The following is a 16,808-nucleotide window of genomic DNA, read 5'->3' as shown; positions in this document are numbered from 1 at the left end:
TTTTCCATCCAGTATTTGGTTGAATTTGGCACTGGATACAAAAGTGTTTTTTATTCAGGGCCTAACCCAAACTCTTAACGGTGTGGTCTGGAAGAACAACACACTCCAGCAGTAAAAAAGAGTGAGGGAAGAAGCCATATTCATTGCAAACTGGTAAACGCCACAAAACATTGCATGCAAAATTAGTGTGTGCAAAAATTCTTCAACTCAAGTAAAAAAATACCATCTGTAAGCACAAGTCAGTGTCTAAAATTCTACCCTCTTTGCAGTGAAGCTGAGCTAAGCTAGATTTTGCTAAAGATAAAAATCTCCAGAAAAAGAATCCTGAAAAAGATGGTATCAAGTGGCATCCTCCAGTTCTTCTGCATTTTTCTGTCCATTTCTGCTTCATATTTCTTTCCAATGGAATTGTCCCCCACTGCATTGCTCCAATTACATTAGTTGATTCAGTTGTTTTAACTGATTAATCAACTGAATCAGTGTGCTGATGTCAAATAAATCTGCATAAAGTAAGAAGGATAGAAACAAAAGGAAACAAGAAAGCACTTTGCTAAATGATGTGGGCATATCTCATAGCCAAGGCCACCTTGGTGGTGCAGGAACTCTGCTCTTCTTATTCACCATATCTCACCCCACAGGCAAACCTACACACAAATTAGCGCTCTAGGCCTGAGAAAAGCTTTGCCTGTTGATTTTCAAATTACCATGCAGATCCTAAAGGCACAGAACGCCAGGACTAAATGTTGGCAACCCAAATCCAGGAATAGCATCTTTTCCTCCTTCTCCAACAAGGCTTCCTACTGTGATAAATCATTCATAATAATGCAGCTTAACACTGACCTCTGTACATGCCAAAATACCCTTCGGAACGGATTGTCTTGATAAGGCAGTCAGACCTATTGAAAAGATGGAGGACAAGAAAAGTCACTGATTGGGGTTTTAAACATAGTTTCAGTCCCTTGATACAACATAAGTCATTACAAATAGTGTTTTAAGTCTGGTCACATTGCTCAGCTAGCTGCTCTTTGTCCTGTGTTAGTCATCTGGCTGCAGGTAAGAAGAGCAGGCAATTCATACACCTCAGCAGGCTTCACTAGAAAGGCAGAAAAGAGATGGAACATTTTTTCCCAGTTTTATGCTGGTGGAAAAATGGAAGTCTCTGTAAAAACCGATACAAGACCAGGTACAGCAAAAAGCAACATCACCTCTCTCTGAAGGATGCACTGCCTTTCATAAGACATATCAGAACAACCCCCAGGAGTTATCCTTAGCTAATTAAAAGGCAATGCCAGTAGCAAAACTGCTTTCCTGATCTACAGATTTCTTTGGAATCATGTACCTAACACTTTTTGCTTGTCCCCATGCTAAAGCCTACAGATGAACGGGGGGCATGGAGTGCAATGCTATTCTTGTCCACTCAGAAGCGTCTGCTGAGTTCAATGGTACTTACTCAAAGGTAAGTGCATATAGGATTGCAGCTGTAATCCATTAGGAATATTGAGTATGTAGGGGCTTATATTGGATTTTTTATGGCTCAGTTTTTAAAGTTAATACCCTGTACAAATGATAACCAAGAAGTTAATCATGAATCATTTCAATTTTTAAAATTGAAACTTAAAATATATATATATTATGTTCTATAATAAGAGATGACAGGGTGGGTGCAGGAGAAGGACTGTTGCACATTTGATAGTAGTATAGGAGAAAGAAATTCCCTCTTCTAAACAACTACTGAAATTGAAAGACCCAAATGTAAAACTCTTCTTCAAATAAGAAAAAATAAGCACAGTACTGCAAAGCAACTGTACTATGCAAATTGATTTTTCAAAAACGAAATGATTAATGAATAACTACTACACAATTTCTTTCACTTCGTAACTCAAGTACTTACATGCTTGTGTACATTCTCTGGCCATTCTGCTGATTCTGTAGGCGAGTTTTTGCCAGGTCAATAGGAAATACACAGGTGACCCCAATTAGCCCAGCTATCCCTCCATTGATCAGCTTGGCAGGTAAACTGTGAGGAAAAGTAATAGAGAGGCACAAGAAGACATCAAAAGGTGAAATAACTATAGCAGCCATATGTTCAATCAATATACATTAACAATAATAATAATAAATAATAATAATAAATTTTATTTATACCCTGCCCTCCCTGGTCAGACCAGGGCTCAGGGCGGCTAACACCAGTAAAATTAAAATAAAAACATAATGGGGGGGGGGACCAATTTAAAATACAGGTTAAAATACAATTTAAAATGCAGCCTCATTTTAAAAGTAGCCCATAGATCAAAACCATAAGGGGAGGGAAACATAAGGGTCAGACTGAGTCCAAACCAAAGGCCAGGCAGAACAGCTCTGTTTTGTAGTCCCTGCGGAAAGATGTCAAGTCCCGCAGGGCCCTAGTGTCTTGTGACAAGTCGGGGCCAGTACTGAAAAGGCCTTGGCCCTAGTTGAGACCAACCTTGCGACTTGGGACCTCCAAAGTGTTGTCATTTGTGGACCTTAAGGCCCTCTGCGGGGCATACCAGGAGAGGCAGTCCCGTGGGTACTAGCACCTCAGAAAAATCTCATTGCATCTCAGGGACCAACAGATTTGTTGTGGTGTAAGCTTTCGTGGATTAGAGTCCCATTCATCAGATAGGTCAGTTATGGAGACTCCTCTTCATGAAAGGTTATGGTACTTAAGGAATCACAGGACTCTTAGCTGGTTTTTCCACACCAGACTAGAGTTCCTCATTTGGAATGTGCCTATTCAGATACAAGATAAATGGGTGCTGCTGTTAAGCAAGCATGTTTACAATTGCCATAGAAAAATCTACATAATCTCATGGTCACAGGACATCAGAATTTTTTTTCATGGAAAGCCTGAGATTCACATAATTCTTTTATGATTGCAACAGTTGCAGAAAAAAGGGGGAAAATAGTAGTAGTAGTAGCAGTAGTAATGACTCACCAGTCGCACAAAAGCAGTATTATAGAACTCACTTGCATTTGCTGATTTCAGAATAATGAAGACTAAGAGCAGGAAACCCACCTCTCAAATGAAGTTAAGTTTAAAAGAACCCCCCCCCAAAAAAACTTTATATATTTGTGCCCAGTCATATATTAGGGCCTATAATGCCTGGCACTGAGCTTATATCAGAACGTTTATCAGAAAGGTGGGGGGGGGGGAGTGAGAAGTGACCTCCACTTTGGTCAACTGACAAAAGAACTCTGAGGGCTTTCGAATAGGCCAGGAATGGGACAGCTGGTCATGCAGAGGATGGTCTCAGCAAGAGAGACAGAATAGCCTTAAAAAAAATAGTTATCCAGAGCTGATTATTCCGAGTTTGTATTTCATGATTTATAAACAATTAAAATCATGGAGCCTTCCCTTCCTCTAAATCTGAAACTATAGTAAATTAACACTGGACCACCTTGGAAATTCAGCAGATTATGAAAAACATCCCAGCGTAAAGTTTATAATGACAATTCCATTGTATTCTGCAGCACAATTCTGCAAGTTGACAAAGAATCTCTTACAGCAAACAGGTCTAAACCAGTATTCTCACTCTCCAACCCACACTCTCTGGTGCGCGTTATGCAGCCTAAATATTATCAGTTGAGTACAGCCAGGCAGCTGGACTAATATAAATCCAGACACTTACCTACATACAAAATAAACCATGAAAACAAAGCCCACTATACACTCAAAATCAGAAACACGAGAAAATCTGAAAGGGCCAGACTACAGAAGATGCATAGAACACATGGATGAACAGAAAAGTCTTTGTCTGGCACCAAAAAGACCACAAAGAGCAGGCATCCCCAAACTCGGCCCTCCAGATGTTTTGGGACTACAACTCCCATCATCCCTAGCTAACAGGACCAGTGGTCAGGGATGGTGGGAACTGTACTCCCTAAACATCTGAAGGGCCGAGTTTGGGGATACCTGACAAAGATGGTGCAAGACTAGCTTTCATTGGAAGGCTAGTGCATAAGTGAGTGCCCCCCCCAATTGGTTATCTGCCTTACTTCATTGGGCAGGGTCACCTGAATCAAGTCTTTGAAGAGGGTCTTAAAGTTCCACCACATGCATATGGCAGAGGACATTTTTTCAGTCTGGTCCCAAATGGTTTAGGCTCTATGGATCAAAATCAGACCTTTAAATTGGGTCTAGAACTGGACGGACACAGTTAATATAGTCAAACTGCCCAGAACCAGCTATTAGTATTGTGCCCTATTCTGGAACAACTGCATTTGCAGACTTTTATTAGGTGGCCTACATACAATGCATTGCAATAGTCTAAAATGGAAGGTTACCAGAACATGGGTAATTGTAGCCACACTACCTTTGCCCAAACAAGGTTGCAGCTGGTGAATTAGCTGAAGCTGATAACAGCGCTTTGAGGAACATAGCTTCAAATGAAAGTGCTGGATCAATAAGCACCCCAGATTGCAAACTGTGGTCCTTTATAGGGAATGCAATCCCATGTAAAATAGGCTGAAAATAATCACCTGGGTGAATGAACCACTATCAGCATTCTTGTTTGAACTGAGTCTCAGTTTATTCATCCTCACCCAGCCCATAATCACTCCCAAATACTGGTTCAGGGTTGTGACAACCTCAGCTAAGTCCAACGAAAGTGAGAGAGAAAGCTGGGTGCCATCTCCTTATGGGTGACAAATCAGACCAAATCTCAGGATAACCTCTCCCAGCAGCTTCATGTAGATGTTAAACAGCATGGAAACCCTGTGGACTCACAAAGCACTAAGGGGTGAAGAGTATTATCCCAGCACTACTTTCCGGAAATGGCTATCCAAAAATGAGTAGAACCACTGCTGGGCAGTGCCTCTCAAACCTACCCTAGACAACCGATATCAAGAAGGACACCATTTGTGATGGCACCAGAAGCCTTTAAAGAGTCCAGGTCAGAGAATCAAAAGGGCTGTGCTTCCCTTGTCTTTCACTCAAAAAAAGTAACCCCACAGGGCAACCAAGGGAGTTTGTTGTCACACAGCTAGTAGTTCTCTGTGTTGTCCTATCCTGTATTTTTAAAAAAACACACACATTAAAACCTGCTGTCTCAATTATAAGATGTGCCAGTAAGAGGATCTCTTTTCCCTGAAACCATTAAAATAACAAAATCCCCAACTCTTTGTCAGAAGACAACACTCATTGTCTAGCTAAGGCTCTCTCTACAAAAGCTGCTCTTAGGTAACAATGAAATTGGAAAATCACTCGTGAAATAGACAATGGCTGGACGTAAGCAGAGCCAAAAAATCAGAAGGCATTTTCTCAAAGGCCAACAGCAAGTAGAAAAGCTGCTCAGATTCTCAGAGGGAGACTCGCTTTTCAGGAAAGGTCTAGCAGCACACCCAAAATGGTTGATACGGAAGAGCCAGCCATTAAGCAGAAGTATCAAAGTCGGGCCTTGACAACTCACCTGAGCATTACGTGCCATTTGCTGTGATATGTTCTGTGTCTGTTAAACAGCTCTGGTGTCTGTTAAACAGACACTGCAAGAACACTTGCTTGATTCCATTCTAAAGTCACAGATTGCTGCGACAGTACAAAACAACAAATTAGCTACATAATTACAGCGCATGCCAGGGGTTGGCAACCTTTTCATCCTAGTGGGCCAGATTCATCATCATCTCCCATCCCCCAGTGGGTAGAGTAACCCACCTGACAAAGCTGAACCACGAGGTTCGGGGCGAGTAGTCTGCTTCCCCAGCCTGCTTCCCCAAAGGGAACAAGCATCCAGCAGGACTAAACCCATCAGCTAACATCACCCAGTGAGTGACAGGCAGCTGTGGTTTACGGGGAATGACCTCACATGCCAACTTGGAGCGCCTGTCAGGCCAAGCTTGGCCAGTGAGCCAGAGGTTCCCCACCTCTGGTTCATGCCCTAACATCTTGTAGTTCATTGCCTGCTGGTCAAATGTAAACCCACAAAATATAAAATACTTTGGTTTATTAAGACAACAATGGTGACATAAATAATAGAGATATGCTGAGGACCAAGTTTTTAGTTTGATATTTGGTACCTTAAACGACTCAGGACCACAATACCTCAAGGACCGCCTCTTTCCATATGAACCTCCCCAGACCTTGAGATCATCTTCTGAGGCCCTCCTTCGTGTGCCTCCTCCTTGAGAGGTCCAGAGGGTAGCAACATGAGAAAAGGCCTTCTCTGCAGTGGTTCCCTGTCTGTGGAATGCCCTCCCCAAGGAAGTTCACATGGCACCTTCATTATACATCTTTAGGCGTCAGGCAAAGACATTCCTTTTTAACTAGGCCTTTGGTTGATCTGATTTAGATCCTATGCCCTTTTAAAATGTGTTTTTTTGGGGAGGGGCTATTGTGTTTTTATTATGTATTTTGTGGCTTTATATCTTGATTTTATTCTGTGAACTGCTCTTATACCCCCTGGTATAGGGTTGTATATAAATTCAATTATTATTAGTAGTAGTAGTAGTAGTACCCAGAATTTTGTATGTTGGCTACCAAAGAGGAGATAACTTATTGCTTGTATAGCATATTAGGAATTATTAACTTGTTCCTGGACCCAAATTTGTTGCTGGAGGGTAGCCTCAGTTGAAAGGAAAACCTTTTACCAGCTATGGCTTTTACACTCTCTGTGACCATTATTGGACAGGGATGGTCTGGCAACAGAAGATTCAGGCACTGGTAACCTCTAGACTTGATTACTGCAATGTGCCGTACATGGGGCTACCCTTGGGCCTGGTCTGGAGGCTCCAGCTGGTGCAAAATGCTTCAGTCAGACTATTGGTGGGGTAAGACTCTCCCTAGCACATAACACATATTAATCTTTTCTATAGCACTAATTTTAACCCCTAGAAAAACTATCAGATATTATGCCTTAGTTTAAAATAATTTCTGCAACATCACCCATTGCTTTAACCCAGGGTTGATAAATATTCACCCAATGGAAAGCTGTCATGGATCGCCTTCCAGTAATAGATAGGCAAGATCACAAAGCTATTTTCCATGAAACAGGCAATATATTTCTTAGTAACCCCACTTGACTTTTCACCTTCCATTTTCCTCAAACTTCCCCCCCCACCCCGCAACGTTTGCAGCAAAAAAACAACAACTCTGCAACATCATTTGCCTGTCCTGACTGTGCAAAAGGCAAAAAGAGCTTGGTAACCCCAGCAGAAGAATTATAATAAGATCACTGCACAGTCTTACTTTATAGTCTCAAACTTTGCAGCCTTAAATTGCATGCATACTATATTTGTAAGAAGCAGAATTCTGATGAGACATTTTGCTCCCTGATTTGATCTTCTCACAAAGAGTTGAAATTGCACAACTTTGCACAACATCAAAGTCCTTTTCCCTCCCTGCTGATAGTTGGGAGGGGACCTGAAGTGTTGGATAAAATCTGGCTGGAGGCTGCATATGGCCTGTTTTAACTTCTCTAAACTTTCTATTCCCCAGATAAATATGTACATTCATTAAAAGATGTTTGCATGCCCCAATTTTTTATTATTGGTATTTCAAAGCTGCATTCTTGTGCCTCTAAAATAAATTAATATTGCCAGCATCATACAAAACTTATTTAACTTACTTCTATTTTAAACGTCAGAATTATAGGGTTAGTTCCAGAGTGACTTAAGTTGAACTTCGCTCCCACTGATTTCAATGGGAGTTAAATCAAGTTATGATTAACTTGTCCCATTAAATTAACAAGGATCTAGTTCTAAGGACAAACAGGTCCATATACTAGTGGAAAGTAATTCCACTGTGCATTATGAGTGCGAGTTTGATTGTTTACTAATTTCCCCTGGCTGAATCCACTCACATTACATTGTATGCTGCCGCATGGAGTGTCCCGATAACTAGCTTTCTGTAGAGTGCAAGTGGCTGCCAAAAGAAGGGGAACAGAAAAGACCTGGTGCAGACAGAAACAACAACCCAACTCTTTGCATCCCAGTACAAAAGTGCATCTACCCACCTCAAAATCTAACAACTGGGCCTGTCTCCCAAACATGCAGGATGTCTAAAGCTTATGAATCACCTATGCAGATATGATTTCAAGCATGTAGGTCCTTGTTTCAAAATTATTCCTGTCCCATGGAATACAGGGTATACTCTCAGCTAAGTGGGCACAGCATTGCAGCCTGAATGTTTGGATCTGCTCCATGTGCTGTTCCTCCTCTTCTGTTCCAACCACAAGACCATCAGGGGCAATAATGAAGAAAGGAGCAGAGGCAAAGGGGTAGAGAAAGAAGAGAGTACTTTGGGATGTGTTGTGGACCTTATGAATGAAGAAAAGCAAATGTGGAAGGACAAAAGGAACCAGAAGTAGAGACAACAGTTGAGAGAAGAAGGAAAGAAATGCTTTTACCTGATCTGTTTATCAGCCATTTAATACAGATTTGATCTTGTGGAAACTAGATTTGTTCTTCCAGAAGTCTTTCAAATTCTTTGGCGTTCAGTCACCTATTTCTGAGCAAATGGTTATCTAGAAAGAGACAGAAATAATACCAGGATTATAGTTTCTCATCATCTCTATAAGCTTTCTATAATCAATAAGAGCACTTACAATCTCTGTCATCGTCAGGAGAATCATGCAAAGTAGATTAGGCATCCTCATTTTTAGAAAAGGACCAAAAAACAGAGAGGCATAATCTAAAAACCCAAAGAAGAGTATAAAATATTTTCTCTTCCACATCCAAATTTTAAAACAGTAAAGAGCAGTCTTCCAGGGTCTATGACCTACAAAGGAAGATGCCACGATTCAAACATCCCAGGAAAACCACATGATCTGCCTAAGAAAGGGCATCCCTGGTTTCCAGACTCTATTTTGAAGGAAAAGAATGAATGAATTCCTATGCCCCACAAATAACCCAGAGATGCATTTTAAATAAAAGCACACATTCTACTTATGTAAAAACACGCTGATTCCCAGACCATCCGTGGGCTGGATTGAGAAAGCAATTGGGCCTTAGGTTGCCTACCCCTGCTTTACATCATTTTTACTTCTTGACACTCTGGCAAGTGGAAATTTGCAGTGATGTCTCTTCCCCCTCTACATGCTCTCATGAATGGACCATACCTCTCACATTCACACAAGTCCGCCCCGGATTAGATTTCCTTTAAATCAGGTTAACTTTATGAAGTTGTCAGATTGTTGAAAAATTGGTCAAGTAGGCATGCCAACTTGTTGAACTAACCCCAATAATATTTTGAGTAAACCATTACACAGCATTGTTTTAACACTGCAGACACACTGCAAATCACGCCTCTTGATCCTTATATTACTTTGCAATCTATACCAGATCCATATGGAAGTTCCTTCCATTTGTACTGGTTGTTTGGCTCAAGTCATGCAGAAACAGCCTTATCTTGATTCTCAAAATGTTTACCAAACCTACATAGAGAACATCATTTCATTCGTAAGTTATTCATATTCACATTTAATCGTGTGTGTTTTAAGAGCAGTATATTTCCAAGCTATTTTCTGCTGCTAACTGAAGCAAGACTGTGAAATCACACCCACTCATCTCGTGGTACCCAGGCGAGGCGCCTGCCGAAAGGTGATAAACTGCTGTGCTGCTAGAATGGGATCAGAAGAGCAGGGGGGGGACTTGCAGAGTTTTTAAAAAGAAGAAGTGCCTTCTGCATAAAACTCTTATTGAAGAGACGTGTGGGGTAGAATGAAACAGTAAGTATGAAGAAAAAGGGGGGAAACCATGCAGGGTGGAGTTTTTTTCCTAATGAACCTCATACTAAACGCAACTCTGCAGAGTTACAAAAAGAAGCAACAATAAGCCCCACATGCAAAACAGAAAAATTGAAAAAGGTAAATGCTGTATCCTAAAGTGACTGGGCATATCCTAAAGTGACAGCCTTAGATTTAGGAACCGTCGAGACCCTATAACACCGGTCCTGAAAGACCTACACTGGCTCCCAGTACGTTTCCAAGCACAATTCGAAGTGTTGGTGCTGACCTTTAAAGCCCTAAACGGCCTCGGCCCAGTATATCTGAAGGAGCGTCTCCACCCCCATTGTTCTGCCTGGACACTGACGTCCAGCTCTGAGGGCCTTGTGGCAGTTCTCTCACTGGGAGATGTGAAGTTACAGGGGGAAAGGCAGAGGGCATTCTCCATAGTGGCGCCCGCCCTGTGGAATGCCCTCCCATCAGATGTCAAGGAAATAAACAACTATCTGACTTTTAGAAGACATCTGAAGGCAGCCCTGCTTAGGGAAGTTTTTAATGTTTGATGTTTTATTCTGTTAATAATAAAATAATAATAAATTTTATTTATATCCCGCCCTCCCCAGCCGAAGCCGGGCTCAGGGAGCCACCCAGAGTGTCTGGGGAAACCCAGCAGGGTGGGTGGGGTATAAATAATAAAAAATTATTATTATTATTACCGGCTTAAAACTCACTCAGGGTTTTCAGGCACACTGGTGTATTAATTTGATCCACAAACTTGTGGTGCATTTTGTATTTGGTTTCATAAACATTACTGTTGTTTTATACTGTTTGCCAGTACTGTATGATATATCATTGCTTTACTCATAGGGCAAGATAAAATTAAAAATAACCCTGCAGTTTTAGATACTCAATGCATGTTTTTTGCAATAATCTCTACACATATTTTCTCATCAAAAATTACATAACGCATTTCGGAAAAAGGAAGATATATTTGTTCTCTGCAGAGTTTGAAAATTTTGATCTATGCACACAATATGCAACAGTGATATTGTTCCAACTGGATTAGGTAAGTGCTAGTGCAAATTCACACACACATAATTGTGTGTACTCTATTTCTTCACTATTCAGATATGGCATGTACTGTATGTGTGAAACAGTTACTGTATTACAAATCAAGAAAATGCAGAGCTTTTGTTTCCCCCGCCTCTGCCATCACACTGCGACACTTTTCAGCAGTGCTTCTTTTCTAGAAAAACAGGTGCAGGAACTCCCACTTCTCCCACTTTAAGGACAACCCAGTTTCCCCAGCTGGGGAAAAAAAACCCTGCTTTTCAGTACAGACAGTTCACACATTCATCAGTGTCCTAAAACAATGTCTTCAAGTGATGAGAGAAGTGACGCAATCTGTGATAAATTAGCTCCTGAAACTTCAATCTGGTAGCATAAGGACAGCAGTACAGAACAGGTTAAGATGGAAGAATACAGATTTGAAAACATTCTGCTGAATAGCTGAAGAGTTACTAAAGCAAATAAATAAGGCAATTGTCTCCATATACGTAGTTTTTATTGCTGAAAAGACTCTGGAAGATATGTTTGGCAGTGGGCTAACATGTGCTAGGTTCTTCTAAGCAGAACCCTGCATGCTAGCCTGGATTCCTAATGCAAGTGATTGGGCGCTAGGGGAAGGTGGGGGGCTGTTAGCTGGATAGCCAACTAACTGCAATGCAATTGAGCTCTTAACCCACAAACTTGTCCATGCGTCAGAAGAAACAGTAGCATAAATGTACCCATTTCTAAACACCCCATTCACAGCATTACTGTGTTTCACCCAGATACAGAACAGCAATAGTAACCAGTGGTGACTGCTTCCCTTTTGGGACTGCTAGGCATGGAAAAAAACAACAGGAGTCAGAGCCAACTCATTCTAGTTTGTCCCTATCCTCTTCCTCCCTACAAAGGAGTATAAGGGCAACACTGAGATGGAGGAGGAGGAGGAAGAGGACAGTTAAAGCTACCCACCCCAAACTGGTTTTAACTAAGACAACAGGCAAGCAGAGGCTGGCTGAGGGCAGATTGAGATTGGTGAGGCAGTGTCTCATTTGCCCTAATGGACTAGCCTCCTTTGATAGTGGGGGCTCATCCAGACTTGTCCCTGCCCTGCCGCTTTCCCCCTAGGGAAACTCATTATTTACCACTGAATCAGACCAAATGTCAATTGGGTTTTCTCTGAACTAACATTTGCCTGATTTATCACTGAAGAGCTGGCTTTCCTGGGGAAAGTGGCAGAGCAAGGGGGAAAACGCTTGGACCTGTGCTTTCTAAATATAGGACAAGTCTGGATGAGCCCTGATTTATGTATTGCCTCTAGGTAAAACATGTTCTTTTATGGCCCAGTAGAAATAATAGTTGATGCTGTAAACATTCCACCCCACTGGAGAAGTGGGAAAGCATGAATTAAAAACTAGCCGTTTCCAAGTCTGAAGCTGAACTGCATTCACCCTTTCTTAAGTGTTTTGCTTGTCTGACATCAGCTGGGAACCAGCTTCTGTCTAGCAATTCACCACATCTCATTTGCTCTCAGAGACATTCCACTTCAAATGACTGACATGCCCCGAAGGTAGAGAAGTTGTCAGTTGTTGGCATGGCAAGCAGGTCAGCTACCATCCTCCCCACCAGAGGCTCTTCATTATCAGCAACTTTGGAATGAGTTGTACAGATACATTTGCATTCTGCAAGGGAATTGTACACATCAGTTCCAGAAGGGGGTTTGATTCTTGTTTACATTTATAAGTGTGTCAAGTAACTGCAGAGAATCAAATATATTCCAAAAAAGAAGAAGAAGATGTAATTTTGACAGACCAAGAAGATCAGCTTTCATTTAAATGATGAAAAATAAACAGGCTTAGGTGTTTGGTCTGCATTATTTGTTTCAACTCTCACATATCTCTGCAAATCACTGGTAGCATATTGACTGAGCCCTCCAGTCTAGTGGTGCTGTTGCAGAATGCCAGATCTGCCCATAAGAAAACCATGCTCATCAAGGACTTGATTGTGGATGAATGGGCAGATCCAGCAGGCATTACAGAGACTTGGGCAAAAAAGCTGAGTGGGCCATATCTTACCTAGCTATGCCCACCTGGGTTTTCAGTACTGCACCAGGCTAGACTGGGACAGTCAAGGCAGGGGTGTTGCTATTGTCCATAAGAGTGCCATCTCCCTGACCAGGAAATCTTTTGACCTTGAGACAGGCTTAGAGGGTATGCAGCTGGTGTTGGGCCAGAGAGGCAGATTGCGGATGCTGCTGGTCTATTGACCACCCTGTTCAGCATTTCTGGGGTATTGCTGGAGGATCCTAGGATAATAGGGTATTTATACTCTCTGTACCACCACTGGCAGCCCTACTGGTGAAGAAATCATTGTAATTATATTATTAAGAGATGCCAGAAGTTCTGAAAAGAGGAAAAGTTTATTCTATCTTTCATCATTTCAATAACAAGAAAGCACTAATTTTAAAGCACCTACTTCCCCCACCCATACACAAAAAAGAGCCCACTATCTGGAAGCAATCTTCAAGGTTAGCTGCAAGGTGGAAATTCAGAGGGAATCTGGAATCACGCATTATTTAGGAAGGCTTATCTTAATACGAACTGATGGCATGTGTATTTTTCTTTCGCCTTCCCCCCTCTGCTTTTCTTTCTTTGTTACACTGGTTGTTAAAAATAATTAAAAGACTTATCTTAACCAGGTGCCGAGAAAAGAATCAAAGGCAGTACTTCAAGCAAAGAGGAGCCTCAAAAATTATGTCATGGAGATCTTGGCTGAAAATCTACCTCTTTGAAGGAAAGGACCAGAGGATAATCTACTCCAGCATTCTGTCCCCACAGCAGCTTGTAGTAGCCCACCAGCAGGACATGAGTGCAATAGCACAACAACAATGCTAATTGATGGGTGTCTGTGTGCTTTCTTCTCTCTGCTGTTGAACAGATGCCACTCTGCTAAGTAAAGAACTGTGCACAGCTCCAAAGTTCACACATGGTTGCATCAGTAGAAACTGAGCCAAGGGCAGAAATCATTAGCTATTTTGTACTTGTTCCTTGGGGACTAACACAGCAACAATTTTAGAAATAAAAAACTTACTATAGGAAGCAGACAAATCCACTTCTTGAACTATCCTATATACAACAAATATTATGAGTGTGGACCGTGCTGCTCTAAGACTTTTCTGATGTTATCAGTAATATTTCCTTGGCAAGCCAACAAAACAAATACTGTTCAGGACAGAAATGCCTGACCTATCACAACACTGCTTAAGGTTGGCTATCTTTTATTAAACTTGCTAGTTGTCTGAAGGCACTCCAAGGTTTCGAAACCAAATTCTTTTAATCTGTTCTGTTTAACATTACATTTACAAACATGTCTGATATTACACACACACACACACACACACACACACACACACACAGTCTTTCATCCACTCTACAAGGTAAACTGTTTCATTGAAAGGGAGATGGCATGGGAGAGTCCAGCTGACAGCAGCTTAATGCTAACACTTTCCATAGTAAAAAAAAAAGAAAAAAGTTGTCCAATTAAGAAATATTAATTATACAATAGGACATTAATTTTCACCTGCAAGTGGTGAACAATTCAGTGAAAGTGGTGAACAAACTGCCATATTATTCATTTAACTAATGATCAATTTTATGTTTATCCCATTTTTTATTAGTTTAAAAAGAGTAGCAAGTTGTTTGAAACAGTTTCCAATATTGTTTTCATTGTTGCGACCCACCCAGGGATGAACCTTTGACTGGAGTTTAGATGCTAAAGTTGATCAGAATCCACATGGGCATGTGGATGTTGTTTTAGGTTTTCAAATTATTATTATTATTATTATACCTCATTCAATTTACTGCTCCTTCCTCTATGGTTTCCTTTTTGTCTATTGTTTGCAAGCCCCGTGGGGTAAGAGGCCTGTCAAACCTGTTCTTTTAAAACACAATGTACACAAATTAATTATACCAGCTTTTTGGAGGGGGGGGGTATGAGAAAGATATTGTGATTTAAATGTGTGGGCAACATCTGTTGAATAGATCACTGGATTTCTTATCTTTCATGTGCTATTCTCTTACTGTAGGATCAGAGAAAGCCAAACAGCCATGTTTTCTACATTATTTCCAGTTACCTATCTCCCTCCACTCCCACCCCCAGCAGGGTTCTGGCTGATACTAAACACATGGGAAATTGTATCAGAGGACTTGTAGATTATTCCAAGATTCACTTCCCTATTTCTAGGGATAGGTAAGACTCAAGCATTTAAAACAACAACAACTTATGCAAATTAACTTCAACAGAATTGTCCCCTCCCCACCCCCAAAAAAGTCAGTTTCCAACCCTACCAATTTTCAAATCCTATATACTGATTTTAGGATTGTGTTCTTGAAAATGCACCAGCGTGTATACATTCAGTAAACATTCAGTTGCTTAGCCTATCACTGCAGCTCTGTGACAGAACAAGTCCCACCTGCTGAACTGCTCCCTGCAACAGTGGGCTTATCCACACTTACCTTTAGTCCAGGGGTCAGCAAGGTTTATCTTGCCTGGGCCGGATCAGTCCCGCAGAGATCCCTCTGTGGGCTGGATCATGCGCACCCGCAATTTTCAGAGTCTGCGCACACATGATTTTCGGAGCCACAGAAACGAGTCTCCGCACTGCTCAGTGCCAGTTTAGTGCAGTGGGCAAGCAGGTGGCTTGGGGGTGGGTCAAACAACCTCTGCGGGCTGCTTCCGGTCCATGGGCCTTAGGTTGCTGACCCCTACTTTAGCCCCACACTTTCCAGGCACAGCTCCATGCTTTAAAGCTCCATATCTGAGCGCTCTCTCTTATATTTCCGTTCCAGAGCTTTTCCCATGAAAACTCACTCTTTAAAGCTGAAACACAACAAACCGCAAATTGAATTTTCTATGGATTGCTGTTTGCTCTGATTCAGCAGTAAGGAGTAGGGTTCCACGGGGAAACCTATGGAGCAAAAGAAAGAAAGAAAGAGCACTCAGACACAGAGTTTTAAAGCACAGACCATGCCTGGAAAACGTGGAGGAAAGGTTAAGTGTGGATAAGCACACAGCTGAGACACAATAGTCCTCTCTGAGCCACCAAGCTCCCTACCTGAGTTTTAAGCACAAACCCTTCATTTCTGAGAGGCTGGTAATATCCCAGCAAAGGCCTCTCCATCCATGATCAGAGCTATATTTACCTAGAAGCGTTCTATTTATGGGCCATGACCCCACTAAATTTTCCAATCATTGTTGAAGCTCCAGCAGTACAAAATCCCCCCCACAGCAAATACATTCTTTCATCACAACAAATGGATGCCTTTGCATTTTGTGCCACTGCAACATTGCAGTGATAAAAATCTCTTGTAAATATAAAGCCTACAAGTTCCATGATCACTGCAGATGGTGACAGCAGTCACAAAATTAAAAGACGCCTGCTTCTTGGGAGAAAAGTATTGACAAACCTAGACAGCATCTTAAAAAGCAGAGACATCACCTTGCTGACAAAGGTCCGTATAGTTAAAGCTTTGGTTTTCCCAGTAGTGATGTATGGAAGTGAGAGTTGGACCATAAAGAAGGCTGATCGCCGAAGAATTGATGCTTTTGAATTATGGTGCTGGAGGAGACTCTTGAGAGTCCCATGGACTGCAAGAAGATCAGACCTCTCCATTCTGAAGGAAATCAGCCCTGAGTGCTCACTGGAAGGACAGATCCTGAAGCTGAGGCTCCAATACTTTGGCCACCTCATGAGAAGAGAAGACTCCCTGGAAAAGACCCTGATGTTGGGAAAGATTGAGGGCACAAGGAGAAGGGGATGACAGAGGACAAGATGGTTGGACAGTGTTCTTAAAGCTACCAGCATGAGTTTGACCAAGCTGCGGGAGGCAGTGGAAGACAGGAGTGCCTGGCATGCTCTGGTCCATGTGGTCACAAAGAGTCAGACATGACTAAACAACAATAACAAGTTCAAACTCGTTCTTTCCATTAATTCCAACAGCCATTCAGGTGAATTACGCTTTAACCACTAAAGAACACACAGGTGGTCATTGTGTTCAGTAAACACAACTGCAGATATCTTCTGGG

General features: G+C 41.7%; 1 protein-coding gene across 4 annotated transcripts in view; it reads right to left on the bottom strand.

Moving 5' to 3' along the window:
* SLC25A22 (solute carrier family 25 member 22) overlaps positions 1-16,808 on the bottom strand; it is a gene marked incomplete at its 5' end in the record, with an annotated part of 66,106 nt that overhangs the window by 21,173 nt on the left and 28,125 nt on the right. For 2 of the 4 annotated variants that reach the window (XM_083513101.1, XM_083513102.1), the window contains 3 exons: positions 841-896; positions 1,892-2,017; positions 8,361-8,477. In XM_083513101.1, the coding sequence (XP_083369227.1) occupies positions 841-896; positions 1,892-2,017; positions 8,361-8,380 (202 nt within the window). Of the gene's footprint in view, positions 1-840; positions 897-1,891; positions 2,083-5,429; positions 5,531-8,360; positions 8,478-16,808 lie in introns of those variants that run through there. The other 2 variants (XM_083513103.1, XM_083513100.1) reach the window with 2 other exon arrangements.

The sequence above is a fragment of the Podarcis liolepis genome (genome assembly GCF_965112155.1).
Source record: "Podarcis liolepis genome assembly, chromosome: 1".
In the NCBI taxonomy this organism is placed as follows: domain Eukaryota; kingdom Metazoa; phylum Chordata; class Lepidosauria; order Squamata; family Lacertidae; genus Podarcis; species Podarcis liolepis.
Note: the sequence above shows the minus strand (reverse complement) of the source record. Positions and strands in the feature narration are given on the sequence as shown.